This window comes from Drosophila suzukii, chromosome 2L (genome assembly GCF_043229965.1).
Source record: "Drosophila suzukii chromosome 2L, CBGP_Dsuzu_IsoJpt1.0, whole genome shotgun sequence".
Lineage (NCBI taxonomy): Eukaryota > Metazoa > Arthropoda > Insecta > Diptera > Drosophilidae > Drosophila > Drosophila suzukii.
This window is the reverse complement of record NC_092080.1, coordinates 20,519,481-20,533,270: the sequence shown is the minus strand read 5'-3', so window position 1 is coordinate 20,533,270 and position 13,790 is coordinate 20,519,481. Positions and strand designations below refer to the sequence as shown.

General features: G+C 39.2%; 3 protein-coding genes across 4 annotated transcripts; 2 read left to right on the top strand and 1 right to left on the bottom strand.

The window, feature by feature from the left end:
* Positions 1-823: 823 nt before the first annotated feature.
* Positions 824-5,721, bottom strand: LManII (Lysosomal alpha-mannosidase II). Of its 2 annotated transcripts, none has more exons than XM_017089955.4 (10): positions 5,440-5,721; positions 4,451-4,821; positions 4,187-4,392; positions 3,996-4,132; positions 3,481-3,614; positions 2,757-3,397; positions 2,473-2,693; positions 1,988-2,399; positions 1,482-1,924; positions 824-1,420 (listed from the first exon to the last, which is right to left on the bottom strand). In XM_017089955.4, the coding sequence occupies exons 1-10, from the start codon at positions 5,548-5,550 to the stop codon at positions 878-880; spliced, it is 3,219 nt and encodes a 1,072-aa protein (XP_016945444.3). In that variant the 5' UTR covers positions 5,551-5,721; the 3' UTR covers positions 824-877. The 2 variants fall into 2 exon arrangements, with proteins under 2 accessions (XP_016945444.3, XP_016945443.3); XM_017089954.4 differs by lacking the exon at positions 3,481-3,614 and adding an exon at positions 3,759-3,892 and having other exon boundaries at positions 5,440-5,720.
* Positions 5,722-7,513: 1,792 nt separating this feature from the next.
* Positions 7,514-11,041, top strand: LManI (Lysosomal alpha-mannosidase I). Its single transcript, XM_017090528.4, has 6 exons — positions 7,514-7,696; positions 7,866-8,236; positions 8,298-8,768; positions 8,839-9,449; positions 9,505-9,731; positions 9,796-11,041. Exons 1-6 carry the CDS (start codon positions 7,613-7,615, stop codon positions 10,996-10,998), a joined length of 2,967 nt encoding a protein of 988 aa, XP_016946017.3. The 5' UTR covers positions 7,514-7,612; the 3' UTR covers positions 10,999-11,041.
* A 101-nt stretch (positions 11,042-11,142) lies between these two features.
* Positions 11,143-13,780, top strand: ppk10 (pickpocket 10). The gene is made up of 10 exons (XM_017085401.4): positions 11,143-11,668; positions 11,832-11,937; positions 12,005-12,096; positions 12,155-12,608; positions 12,675-12,793; positions 12,851-13,005; positions 13,058-13,120; positions 13,204-13,310; positions 13,371-13,485; positions 13,547-13,780. The coding sequence occupies exons 1-10, from the start codon at positions 11,535-11,537 to the stop codon at positions 13,660-13,662; spliced, it is 1,461 nt and encodes a 486-aa protein (XP_016940890.3). The 5' UTR covers positions 11,143-11,534; the 3' UTR covers positions 13,663-13,780.
* Positions 13,781-13,790: the final 10 nt, after the last annotated feature.

Sequence of the window (13,790 nt, the reverse complement as noted above, 5' to 3'; positions counted from 1 at the left end):
GTACTAAACGGACTTGTGTTACCCCTCGCATAGTGGGTATAGGGAAAAGTATTATTTCTGTGAATGAGCAAAATGGTCGGCATGAAAAGTATTACTGCAGGGAACCTAAGATTGTCATGACTGCATCTCCCTCAAAGCACATTTATATTTAACAAAGTAAGTATGAGTCCCTTCTACAAAGTTTGGCTAGGCCAGCAATTTTATTAATTTAATATGAATGGACGAAAAATATTAATACATCTGCATTGTAATTCCAGTGAAGAGTTAAAGCTGACTATGTGTGACCCCCTCGAAATTAGTTGGTCTCATTTACCCACTGCAGTATAATACAAAATTTAACATACATGCATGTACTTCATTCCTGGTGTTGTTCTTTTTGAAGTATGGGTGATAAACTCACAAAATATTTTCTGACCGCAATTTCAACCTACAGACTTAAGAAAACTCAAGCAAATAAATCAAGTGCGTAGAGGCCGTCTCATCCCCGAAGGACAAAATATGTTCTTCCCTTCAAAATGACGTTGTTTGGCAGTCTAATACAAAAGCATAATGGCCCTATGACACTTGTTTAAATTGCGACACTAGATTTATTTCAGAAATACCTAAAGGTAAAGAGGCTGCCACGACTTCTTTAAATATTTCCAGTCAGCTAGTCAAATTATAAACAACAAATAGGTTTACGGCTCAATATCTGGTTTTACATATTTGAAAGTTTTATAAGGAAGCTTCAGGAAGAAAATAATACAAAACATATATGTATATATACTTACTGAAAGGAAGTAATGCCTAGAACAGGTCCACCTTTAAACACATACGGTATTACATTACTTTCCCAATTTAATTAAACACATTTTGATTCTTCACACAAATAAGAAGCTTAGGCTACTGCCAAGTATACAATAAATGTTCGGATCTCCATGGGGCTCAGTTCGATAATGTATTCCTGATTGCCGCTATCTGCCTTGAAAGAATTATAGGCACCTTCCGTGGACTTAGAGGATCGTCCATCAACTTCGCGCTTAATTCGGTTACTCTGGGCCCCCAATTGTCCGGTTGGTAGAGCTTCCTCAGCGTACTTAACACCCAGCAAAGGTTTCTCGGCACTTAGGAGGTGAACAGACTTCGCCGGTTGCGAGAATGTTGCATATGTGTTGAATGCGGCTTCCTCGGGATCCGGAACGAATTGCAGTCGTCGAGATTCGTCCAACCAGGCGTTACCATCCAAAGTTGTTTCACGGATCCCCTCGATGTCGAAGGCACTTAGGACGTTCTTGACATTGAACTGAACGGGTTGTGAGTACGAAGCATCCTCTCCATTCTCCATTATGTGCTCAAATCGCACCAGCAGTTGGTTCTCATGCCAAGGTTCCAAGGTAAGAAGATGTACGGGCTTTGGCAAAACCAGTGAAATCCCTGTGAACTGTGATTAGGGGTTGATTAGATTTAAATAAAATCGTTATATCAGCATTTTTGATGCTTACAGAATTGGTAAAGGAAGTCTGCCACTCATCGGCACTATAAGCCTCCATATTGCTAAAGAACTTCCATGTGGGCAGCAGTTTCTCCAGTTGGGTTAATCTCTCAATTCCCTTGAGAGAAACACCTTCCCGATCAGTAGATTTTCCAAAGAAAAGATGGTGCTTTCCTCGAGCGATCAGTCCATCACCAAACTCAGTTTCATTCAGAGCCTCGCCCACTCCAAAGGCGTCGTCCTTTAAAAGACGACGGTGAACCATCAGTTCCAAGGATCCTTCCTTCAAGGAGCTGCCTCCCTGGGCTCTGTCCGTCAGGATTGCCATGCGGGCAGTATCGTCCTCCAGATCTATTTTAGTCGTAATGGGGTAATAATTGCCTGCCACTTCCTCGTTGATTTTCACGCTCCACGTGTCACGGTGGTTAAGTTTTCTCTTAATCATTTCGCGACCTGGATAACAATCAAAATAGGTTAATTAGCAAAGTGTGATATTCCAGAAGACCAAACTTTTACCATTTGAATCGGTGCGGAAAATGCCCTCTGACTCAATGTCGGAGTTAAAGCGAGTTATGACTTCCTTGCCAATGCCGTCGTCGATGGGAATCGGTCCAACCAACCACTCAAACTCCGCAAAGGAATCCTTGTTATAGACACGCACCACCTGGCTAATCCAATCGTTGAACTTCTGATGGACTTCGTGAACCAAATCGCCCTTGTAGACTTCAATTTCTACTTGGTCAGTGGCAAAGTGAATCTTGTTTTCGTTGGGCCGGAAGATGTAGGCCCCAGATGACCGATTGAGGAATTCGGCGTTATTTCCAACAGCACCTTCGTAGAACAAAAACTCTTGACTGACCAATCGGGTAAGACCATCAGCTGTTACGTCGTAGAGGAAACCATTGGTGTCGAACCCAAGTTTAACGTGCTAGGGATAGTGAATAAATAAAATGTTAGTTATATTTTATACTACAAGGGCTACATATAACCAGAAAACTTACACTGTTTCCAATTTGGAAAACACTAGAAGTTCTCTTCGGCAAAGCCTTTGGCTTTTTGGAAGTTTCAGTGCTTTCTTGTCTTTCAATATAATATGTTCGATATCCCAGAGGCGGAATGTTGGTGGCTAGGAAAACTAGTTCATATTTGGCAGTGGAGTTTCTGTGCTTAATGTCGATAAGTACTTGGGGGATCGGAACAGCTTGAGTTTCCAAAGTCACACCTGAAAATAAATAACATTCCGTATTATTCCGATTCTCTTAAGATTTAGTTCCTTGTAACCTACCCTTGTTATCGATGATCTTGTAACTGGGATCTGGCACGGGAATCCTCACATACTCATTGACAGTGTGAGCCAGAGGATTGTAAAGGGTTAGCGCAAATCTGTCGTTCACCTCGGATACGGGACAGGCAGTGATGTTAAGCGAGGGACAGGTTTTGAAATCAAACACGTATTTGGCAGTCTTATCCTTGACGTTCTCCTTCGATTTCACCGTCAATTGATTCAACACATTTCGAGTGGTGGCACCACAGGCTCGGAAGGCAACGCTCATTCGCTTGGCATAGTCCAGGGCAACCTTCTCCTTTTCCGTTCCAGTTATGGCATCATGGTGCTGCATTATTCCAAGGGTTTCGCGCATGAAGGTCAAGTGAGGACCGAATTCTCCGGACTTGTTGGGGGCTAGAGCACTCAATTGCTTGCAAACTTGCAGGAAATGATTACCATCCCGTTCGTACCGCTTCAAAGTTGGACGCGATGTGAAGTACCCCGTCCAGTAGGCATGGGGATCGGATGCGTATGGGAAGAAGTCATCGCTCTTGGTGGGCCAAGTAATACCAGCATCGTGCAGTGATTTCAGATAACACGATGGGGTCGAGTAGAGTAGGTTTATATTCGAACCATTCGCCTGACGCTCATTGGCATATCTGTAAGTCGGTAAATACAGGGACTATATAGTAGCTTCTCCTCCCCTCTCCGCTAAGCTCTGCTAAGGAAAGCCCCTACTTACTTAATCAATTTATCCAGGTTCTTGTACCACATATCGGCGTTTTGGTAGTGGAAATCTTCACCCATGGTAAGGATTACGTTAGGAGTGCGGAACTGTGTGGCCATTTTTGTAACATACTCCAAGAAGGTATCCACCTATTATTCACACATAGGTACGACATTCAATTAAGTGCTATTTTTATAAAAACGACGGCACATTTTTGTTGCTTTTGGACAGTACAATTTTGAATTTAGGGGCTTTCATTAACAGTTAGCTTAGGGAGGACAAAACATTATTACCGTATCAATTTGTCAAGGTTCTTGTAATACACCTGGGCAGCCTGGTATGTGAAATCACCACCCATTGTGATAATGATGTTGTTGGTGCGGTAGTATTGGGATTGGGTCTTTGCGAAATCCAAAAACGTATCGATCTGATGTGGTGGGGGACACAAACAAGTAAGTAAGACAAAACAAATGTTGAACCAATGCCAAAAGCATAACACTAAAAACACTACATATGGTATCAGTTCTTACGCGCTCTTTCACATTGTTATCGGGGCTGTGTTTGCCATCAATTATGGGGGCATCGCTGCATAGAATATCGAAACAGAAACCATCTGGTGCCTGGTAGTTATTATATAGAGCGCCACTAAACAGATCCGATTCCTCTCCTAAAAATTTGGATTAGTAATGGAAAAGTTTCAAGATGAGAGGGTGCCACTTACCCAGATTCGCAGATCCATGCCATATCATTTCAGCATTTTTGGTCATGAGGCGTTCGTCCTTATCTTGGTAGTCCAATCGTCCGAAGAACATTCCATCGAAACCCATTTGCGCGAACATGGAGGCCATTTCCCTGGAGTGACCGAAGGGATCTATTTGCCATCCAACTCGCGGACGTCCACACTCTCCAAAGGTATCATTCAAAAGTCTGCAAATATATTAGTAAGTTAATAGGGTTTGTCACTAGGATTTCAACTTGTACGCACCTTAATCCCCAAGAAAATTGATCAATCACACTTTGATAGTGGGTGGTTGCCTCGTCATTCATGCTCCAAGCGCCGCCAATGAATTCAAGTCTACCTTGCTGCACCAACATTTTCACAGCATCCTGGACTTTGGTGGTCTGCTCCTTCCACCATTTGAAAAAGAATGCAGATTCGACATAGATGAATCGTTTCTCTGGGTCTCTCAGCAAGGCCTCTACAACCGAATCGATTATGTATTGCACTCCAGCTTTCTGAATCCTAGTTTCGCTGCCATAGTAGTATTGGTCAACGGTTTTCAGCCATCCGACATCATCATGCGTATGTGCCACGAGATGAACGTTCAGCATGTTCGGTTTTGTTGCATGGCAGCTCTGAAATGAATTGGGATTTAATAAAGGTTTTTCATATTACATAGAAGTCTGAAAATTGCAAATTTCACTTTTTATAATTAAGCAATTATGGAAAAATTAAGGAAAAAGTTAAGAACATTTATGTATTATATTACCTTACGGGATTTAGCAGTACCAAGAAGTTGTTGCAAGTGAATGGTCTATACAATATACAGGACCTAGCTGATCTTGTCTCTCAGAGATCTTGAGAACTAATAATACAATACATAAATAAATACATTTCTCTTCAACATAATAAAGCCTCTTTTCTTTTCATGATTATGATGATTACGCATAACTTTTCTATAAATATCATTGTCAGGCCGTTGCTTATATAAAAACATGTATTAAAAGTACTAAAAACTATAACCTATGAATGGTAAATACTTTGTTGAGAATGAATATACAAAGCAAAGATTGCCGGCAATGTGTATATATGTGCCCAAATGCAAATTCTAGGTATACATATAACCGTAATCAGATCATTCTCTCTTTTCAAACTCGGCCTGTAAGAATTTTGTGTGTATGTTAAGCCGAATATCAATCAACATGTTGCAAGTTATACCACAATAGATCGTATTTCCTAGAAGGAAAATTTACCTGATAGCCGCACTGAGATGCCTTTTGTTGAATACTCCGCAAATCGGCATCGTGAATTAGGCAGCCAAGGGCGCAAAGGAATGCAAGCCACCCAGAAGTCTTTGCGGACATTGCAGTGTTTATATTATTTACGTTTGGTGAGTTTGCATCCAATTACTTTGTTTTCACAGCGTACACTTTGCCAGTATTTTATCATATACACACACAGGCTCTGGAAATCACTTCGAATCTTCAAAAAGTTGCCGTCCCAACCGATCTCATCGGGTTCTCAAAGCGGACTGCTCAACCAGAGACCGCAAACTCAGCTCGAGACCTACTTGAGAATGATTCTATATTGCTTTCTACATACAAACACTGAGAAAGTGAGCAAGTATTCTTACATACACTTGGACTTGGGAACACTACTATGTACACATGGATGAATTCGCCGGGTACAGTGCTTGGAGTATACTGATAGGGCTTTATAAAGTTCGTACATGCGCGCTTTAAAGTGTTCCTGCGAAGACTACTAAAGTGGCTTTAGCTTGATCCATTTAATCGTTCCCATACTAAAAATTTGTGGAGTGGTCAATTGGTTTTTGAAAACCAATTATGATAGCAGTGAAGTAATTGTCGTTGTTATCGAAAACTCGAAAAGGGTGTAAGTGGTACACTTTTAAAACCGGAGGTAATAAAATTAGGTACAACTGTTTCAGACTACAGTTACCCAGTATTCACTTACAGATTGTCATTAAAAATTAACTAATTTAATCCGCGCTAATTAGATTACGTAAGTCCTAAGTATGCACATCTTCAGATGTCTGTTAATGGGATCGAAAAACGTCTAAAATCGATTAAAACGAGAGGTGATTAATAGAACATTGATAACCCTGATTACATTGATTAAATACCTGGGAAAATTCCGAGACCAAGCGAATCTTAAAGAACAGTAAAGAACGTAAACAACCATTATCTGTGATTTTTATTTTAAAGACCCTACAACTGGCTGAAAATCACAGTAGACTTTTAAAAATAAAACTTTTTTCGGTCCCTGATATTTTGGCGACTACCGCTAGCTTTATTTAGACATTTCTCTTTGCTTACTTTAAACAAAAATGAGTAAGTTTCTTAATTAAAATCTAAATTCTTAAGCCGAAAAAAGATAGTGGTGGAAGGAAACTTATAGAAAACTTTTGAAAAATATATATATTTATTTCACCTAGTAACTCTATCTCACTGATCATTTGTAAACATAATTAAAAGCCGAAGACGAAAGATATACCCGGCGTAATTACAAATTTGTTCAGAGGAGCAAAGTTTAAATATTTACAGATCTGTGTACACATTTCAAATATCTACCGGAAGTCATAATATTGACCAAGCCAATTAAAAATACAAATGTTTTTCTATAGTAGGAGTATAGCTTTTCACTTAAGTCAAGGCCATTATTTAGCACATTTCAGAAAAGCATTAACAAATGTGTATGTTTGTTATAAACACTCTGGGCAACTTTACCCAGTAAAATCTTTTAATTCTTTAAAATTAGTGGATGGATAATATAAGCATTTTTAAAGAAAAACTAAACACATTTGCATCACTACTATAAGTATAACAGAGAGAGTAATCATTGCCGATTAACTCGCATGTGGTCTTCAAGAGGTGGTAATAAAAATAATGAAAAGTTTTTGTTTACAAGACCGCGGGCTTATATACCACTTATTTAAGTTCAAATTCATAAAGCCATTCGATTACCCATCGTAATCTGAATAATTAATTACTTAAAATGATTGCAACAGAGATAAGAATTTTAATGCAAAATAAAGAACTCAAACATAAACAAATACGAATATGTATGCTTATTTTGATAAGCCCCAACTTGAAGTTCATTCCAATAGAATTATAATTATTGTGTTGTAAAAGAAATCGATGGTTTCTTGTTATAAGCAAATACAATTGATGAATACCATGTGCATTATTGTGTATTTCCCTCAATTGAGGGTGTACAAGTTATCACCAGAGCTCCTAAATGGATTTTAATTCATAATCACACTCAAGTTTATACGATCGCAGTACAAGGTTTATCGCCTCAAGTGGCACATTGCTGGGGTCTAAGGAGCTGCTTTATTTCTCGTTTCATTTTATTCGACTCAACCGCCGCGATAAGACCTCTCGGTGGAGCTTAGCGTTCACCGAAATGGAATATTTCAGTGGTGTACTGGTTTTTATCACCCTCTTTTTACTGAACCCAGTGGTATCTGAGGCAACCTGTGGGTTTAAGGTAACGTTCCCAGTATTAGTTAGTTCGAAATACACTTTGTGGCTGGACGTACACTGCATTTTCGACCTGTGATCTTTAATTTGGTTGATTTTAAACAAAGTATTTTCAAACTTAAAATATCAAGTGCATCCTAAAATATTATTTCTATTTAAATATATTTCTATTTTAGGCATGCCCCAACACAAAACTAAACATGATCAATGTTCATTTGGTCCCCCATTCGCACGACGATGTCGGTTGGCTGAAAACGGTTGATCAGTATTACTACGGAAGTCAGAATAGCATTCAGCACGCAGGAGTGCAGTATATTTTGGATACAGTGGTCGAGGAGCTCCTGAAGGACTCGAAACGGCGTTTCATTCAGGTGGAAACTTTCTTCTTTTCGAAATGGTACTCTGAACAAACCGAAGCTGTCCAGCGAGCGGTACAAAAATTGGTATCAGAAGGAAGGTTGGAATTCGCAGGAGGAGCTTGGAGTATGAACGATGAGGCCACAGTTCACTACCAAAGTGTGATCGATCAATTTAAGTTGGGTCTGAAGTGAGTACTCCTAAAAACCTAATAAAAACAAAAGTCTATTCTTCACTTAATTATATTACAGATACTTAAAAGACACCTTCGGTGACTGTGGCCGTCCGACAGTCGGTTGGCAGATCGATCCATTCGGCCACTCCCGGGAAATGGCCTCTATATTTGCGCAAATGGGATATAATGGCCAATTTTTTGCTCGCATGGATTACTTGGATAAATTGCAACGTCTTATAGACCAAGAGATGGAGATGATTTGGCAATCAAGCGAATACCTCAAGAATTCTAACATATTTACTGGAATGCTTTACAATCACTATTCCGCTCCTCCCGGATTTTGCTTTGATATTAATTGCCAGGATGCTCCAATTATCGATGGCGAGAGCTATGACAATAATGTTGACAAAAGAGTGAGTGACTTTATCGACTATGTTAAGACAATGGCAGAGTCCTATCGATCCACTCACATAATGGTACCCATGGGAGACGATTTCCAATATGAAGACGCGGGAGTTAATTTTAAAAACATGGACAAACTGATTAAGTAGGTGATAAGCTATATTAAGGTATTACGTATTTGGTTCCTTATCTATGGTGATTCTAATTTTAATCAGGTACGTCAACGATCGGCAATTAGCGGGATCACAAGTCAACGTTTTCTACTCAACACCATCCTGCTATCTTTACGAGCTGCATCAGTTGCACCAAACTTGGCCGAACAAAACCGAAGATTTCTTCCCGTACTCCAGTGACTCCCACTCTTATTGGACAGGATATTTCACCTCCCGTCCCACCCAGAAGCGCTTTCATCGGGATGGAAATCACTTCTTCCAGACAGTTAAGCAACTGAGTGTTTTGGCCAATTTGACCGATACTCAGCACCTGGAAAATCTTGAAAGTCTGAGCCAGGCGATGGGAATCATGCAGCATCATGATGCTGTGACAGGTACCGAAAAACAGGCCGTTGCCCGCGATTACGACCGTATGTTGTTCAAGGCGATCGTTGGTGCCGAGAATAATGCTCGCGATGCCCTTCGATCCCTAACGAATTTGACTTCTGGGGAGTTTGAAAGTTGCCTGGAACTGAATATAAGTGTATGTGCTTTCACCCAGAATACAGCCAACAATGTGGTTGTGACCCTAGTAAATCCACTGGCTCATTCTTCAACGCAATATGTGCGAGTTCCGGTGAAGAACGAAAAGTATATAGTCACTGATGAAAAAGGTAATATATATTCATTAATACTTTAAGCTTGTATATTTTTAAAAAATCGTAATAGGTCGTGAAATACCCTCGGAAGTTATTCCCGTTCCCTGGGAAGTCTTGGCTCTGGAACATCGATCGAATGGCACGCAACACGAGTTGGTCTTTAAGGCCAGTGTTGAGAAGATCGCCAACTTTTTAATTCGCGTACTTCCAACCCCAAAAAATATTGAAGAAAACCATAGGGATTTCCTTGAGGAAAAAGTCCAGAATGGGGACGATGAACTAATTGTGGAGAATTCGGTAAGAATATAATTATGGAAAAGTCTTTCAATATAAAACTATTAGCCTTATCATTACATTTCAGCTCGTCAAACTGAGTTTTGATACCACTACGGGTGGCTTGAAAACCATTGAAATGAACGGCATAGCGGAAACTATTCAACAAAGCTTTGAAATATACAAAGGATTTCGAGGCAATAATGATGAAGCCAAAAACCGGTCTTCCGGAGCATACGTTTTCCGACCGGACGGAGATATTGAAGTACTGAACAATAACAAAGTGGAGCTTACGTTCTATAACGGCACCAGAGTTAAAGAAGTCCATCAACATGTAAACGAGTGGATTTCCCAGGTTATCCGCATTTATGATGAGGTAAATCACGTAGAGTTCGAATGGTTGGTGGGACCAATTCCGGTGGATGACGAAGTTGGAAAAGAGATAATCACTCGCTTTTCAAGCAACATAGCCTCGAAGGGCAAATTCTATACCGACTCAAATGGCCGTGAAATGCTAGAACGTAAGAGAAACCAGCGGGAAAACTTCGATCCAAATATGTCGGAAGGTATTAGCGGAAACTATTACCCTGTAACAGGGCAAATTTCTCTGCAAGACGACGTAAAGCGAATCACCCTGCTAAACGATCGAGCTCAGGGAGGAGCGAGCTTGAAAGACGGGGAATTGGAGCTAATGCTGCATCGTCGCCTCTTAAGTGACGACGCATTCGGAGTTGGTGAAGCCCTCAATGAGACTCAGTATGGAACTGGTTTGATCGCGAGAGGAAAAATATATTTAATTCTCGATGCTGCTTCGGAGAAACCAAATCACGCAGAGCGACTGCTACAGCACGAGTTGGACCAACACTTTTGGAGGTTTTTCAGCAAATCCAATAGTGTTCCCTCTGTAAACAAGCACATGATTCCCGATTTCACCGCCTTTCCTAAATCTGTCGAACTACTCTCTTTTGAACAATATTCCAATGACCAAATATTGATAAGAGTGGAGAACTTAAACACGGAAGGAAACGTGGTTAGCTTTAACATGCAACCCCTCTTTGAGTCCTTAAACGGAGATAGGATTTGGGAAACAACTTTGGACGGGAATATGCAGTTGAGCGATATGAAGAGGTTCAAATTCAGTCAAGATGGCTCCGGTGTTATTCCTTCCTCCGTTGAATATTACTACGCTCCTCATAATCCCATGTCATCTGATTCTACAATGAGCGCTCACGAATTCGTAGTTACTCTGATCCCAATGCAAATTCGTACATTCATAATCCAACGAAAATAAAAATGAAGCTATTTGCAAGCTCAAATGGCTTAAAAGCTTAAAACATTGTGAAGATTTTTAAAGGGTATAAAACCTTTTTTCTATTTAAAAGTGGGGAAAAGGGATTCTACTTGGAACGATACTTCGTTGTTTTGTTCTGCGCAGAGTACCCTTTTTTTCTTCGTTAAACTTTGAACTACTTTTATTTCCCGATTTTTGGTCTTATAATGGAAATAAATTATTAGGAATTTTTTTTATTATGTAAACTTTAAGAATAACCGGAATTGCTTCCTACTCTCGAAACTACCATACAACATATCGGTTTTTTGATTGTGAAAGCACGCGAAGTGCAAAGTCAAATAATCTTAAATAAGTAATGAAGTGCCACTTCATCACATAAAGCCATTTAGTCACGCTAACGAATTTAATGCTATAAATATTTTTGATACTGAAAGCCTCTATATAGTCGTCTACGTAGTGTCCTACAAATAAAATGTTATAACTTATCTATTAAAAAATAATAAATCAAAAGAAAATTCCAAACAATTTACTGCAAAATGGAGTCCCTCAAGACCTTCAAAAATCGAAAGGGGCCAAGAACTGTTATACATTTTATGGTTTTATATTTCAACAATTGTTGCATACATGGCTTCCGCTACCTCACCAGAGCAATGCTTATGTTCTTTGAAAAGTAAGTTATAGCAAGAAAAAATTGCATTACCATGTATACAGTCGCCATATTAATTTTCATAATTTTTCATAGTCGTACTGTTTCTATTAATCTCTGCATGGGAAAATGTGATTCAATTTAGCTTATTTACTTCGAAAAACTGAACCATTTGCTTGCATTTTAGATTCCTTTGGTTCACCTTGCTGGTTGTCTCAATATATTTCTGTATCGTTGTATGCTTATCATCTATTGATCGTTACTATACGAAAAGCACACATATCGGATTGGAGGTACTGTGAAGCACCTAACACTATAATAAAACTCTGATTGTTTACCATTTATACATTGAATTTATAGCGAAATTATATCTTCTGGAATACCACATTACCGAGTCTAACAGTGTGCCCAATGGATCGCCTCAACATTAGCATCTTCGCTGAATATTGTCGGTAATCACTATAATCAATAATTCAATTTCTGCCATCGCCCACAATTTACTATTTTAAGGAAAAACGGCGTTAAAGGATCACAAAAAGATATTCTTTGGGACTTCCTAGAGAACCTCGCCAATTCCACCTACATTAATTTCCAAAACATTCCCGAGAGCGATCAGATCGATCAAGTGATTAAAGACATAGGCCTGAAGGCGGAAAACTACATGCAGTTAATTTACAATCTCACCTATGATAAAACCTACGAGCCAAACATCAATGAGCGCATCCGCTGTGTGGATGGTTCGACTTACATTCATGTGCGACAGGTTCTCACTGAGTGGGGATTGTGCTATTTGGGGAACTCCATGCTAACCGACCAGTACAGCTCCAGGTACTTTATATTTGGAGAGTCACCGAAGCCCAACAAATACGAGCAGGAACTTTCCCTAATTCAATGTCAGGTCGGTTCGTTTTTTCAAAGGGACACGCAATTCACATTAAGGGGCTTTTCGGGACCAGCTATAATTGTGAGTTAGTTCAAATGAAATGAAATAGAGAGGATTGCTTGAATTTAAGTATTAAAACCTCCAAAGGCTTTCGCCCATTCTGCTTTCGAAGTGAGTAAGGTGGACTCCAATTCTAATTACGCTGAAGACGGCATAATGTACGACTTGAGCACTGAAGAAATTGTGGCTGAGGAAAACCTGGAACAGTAAGTATCTCAAATAAATCTTCAACGAAAAGTATCGAATATTTGAATATCCCGCAGTGAAACCACAATTGCCATGAGAAAGTGCCGGTTTTACCACGAGTCTAATCTAACCCATTATCCGTTCTATTCGAGAAATATTTGTCAGCAAGAGTGCCGTATAAATTTGGCATATCGAATATGTAAATGTATTCCCCACTTTTACCCGAATCGCAGTAAGTTAAAAAATATGATATTATCATAAGAAAACTTAAAACTTTGTTTTAGTCGCAAATCCCAAAAAAGTGTGCGATTATAAAACTTTAAGATCGTGCTTTCCTCGCCACGCAAGTAAGTACAGATAATAAAGAAAAATTTAAATTTTAAAAAGGACTACTAAGACTTACTTTATTTTTAATATATACCCTGCATAGAATTTTTTCTCAAGCTGTACGAGGAAAATGGCAACGAAGAGAAGCACTCTGGATGTTATTGCGAACAGAACTGCCTAGATGCTGTAGTTACAATCAAATCCATAGACGTAAGTCTAAATAATTATATATAAAATAAGTTTAAAACTAATTCTTTCTACATTTTTCAGCCAATGGCAAATGCCAAACATTTACTGCAAGGTATTGGAAGTCAGCTAACAGTCAAAACTTGGCCCCAGACTCGTCTAAAACGCCAAGTTATATTTTCATTGACCGATCTATTGGGTAACGTCACTTCCCTACTGTCTTTTATATATTTACTTATAATCTCTAACATCTGTTTTAGTTTCAATCGGTGGAACAGCCGGACTTTTTCTTGGATTCAGCGTTTTGGGCTTTGTTGAAGTTTTATACTTCTTCACAATAAGATTAATCTGGCAAATATTAGGTTACTCCCTTTAAAGCAAGGCAAACACTAACTAATATTCAAAATGCTCAATCTCAAAAATATTTCCTAAGTTACTAACGATTTTTAAGAAGCTTGATACATTAAAAAGATGTAATTGGATAACCATTACTAATTAAATATT

What these genes read in the sequence shown, in the direction of transcription:
- ppk10 (XM_017085401.4), top strand. Translation starts at nt 11,535, where the DNA reads ATGGAGTCCCTCAAGACCTTCAAAAATCGAAAGGGGCCAAGAACTGTT. An exon ending in GCACACATATCGGATTGGAG is followed by an intron (nt 11,938 to 12,004) that starts GTACTGTGAAGC and finishes TTGAATTTATAG; the next exon opens with CGAAATTATATCTTCTGGAA. An exon ending in TTTCGGGACCAGCTATAATT is followed by an intron (nt 12,609 to 12,674) that starts GTGAGTTAGTTC and finishes AAACCTCCAAAG; the next exon opens with GCTTTCGCCCATTCTGCTTT.
- LManI (XM_017090528.4), top strand. Translation starts at nt 7,613, where the DNA reads ATGGAATATTTCAGTGGTGTACTGGTTTTTATCACCCTCTTTTTACTG. An exon ending in CAATTTAAGTTGGGTCTGAA is followed by an intron (nt 8,237 to 8,297) that starts GTGAGTACTCCT and finishes ATTATATTACAG; the next exon opens with ATACTTAAAAGACACCTTCG. An exon ending in AACTAATTGTGGAGAATTCG is followed by an intron (nt 9,732 to 9,795) that starts GTAAGAATATAA and finishes ATTACATTTCAG; the next exon opens with CTCGTCAAACTGAGTTTTGA.
- LManII (XM_017089955.4), bottom strand. Translation starts at nt 5,550, where the DNA reads ATGTCCGCAAAGACTTCTGGGTGGCTTGCATTCCTTTGCGCCCTTGGC. An exon ending in CAAGATCATCGATAACAAGG is followed by an intron (nt 2,694 to 2,756) that starts GTAGGTTACAAG and finishes ATTTATTTTCAG; the next exon opens with GTGTGACTTTGGAAACTCAA. An exon ending in TTTTCCAAATTGGAAACAGT is followed by an intron (nt 2,400 to 2,472) that starts GTAAGTTTTCTG and finishes CACTATCCCTAG; the next exon opens with CACGTTAAACTTGGGTTCGA.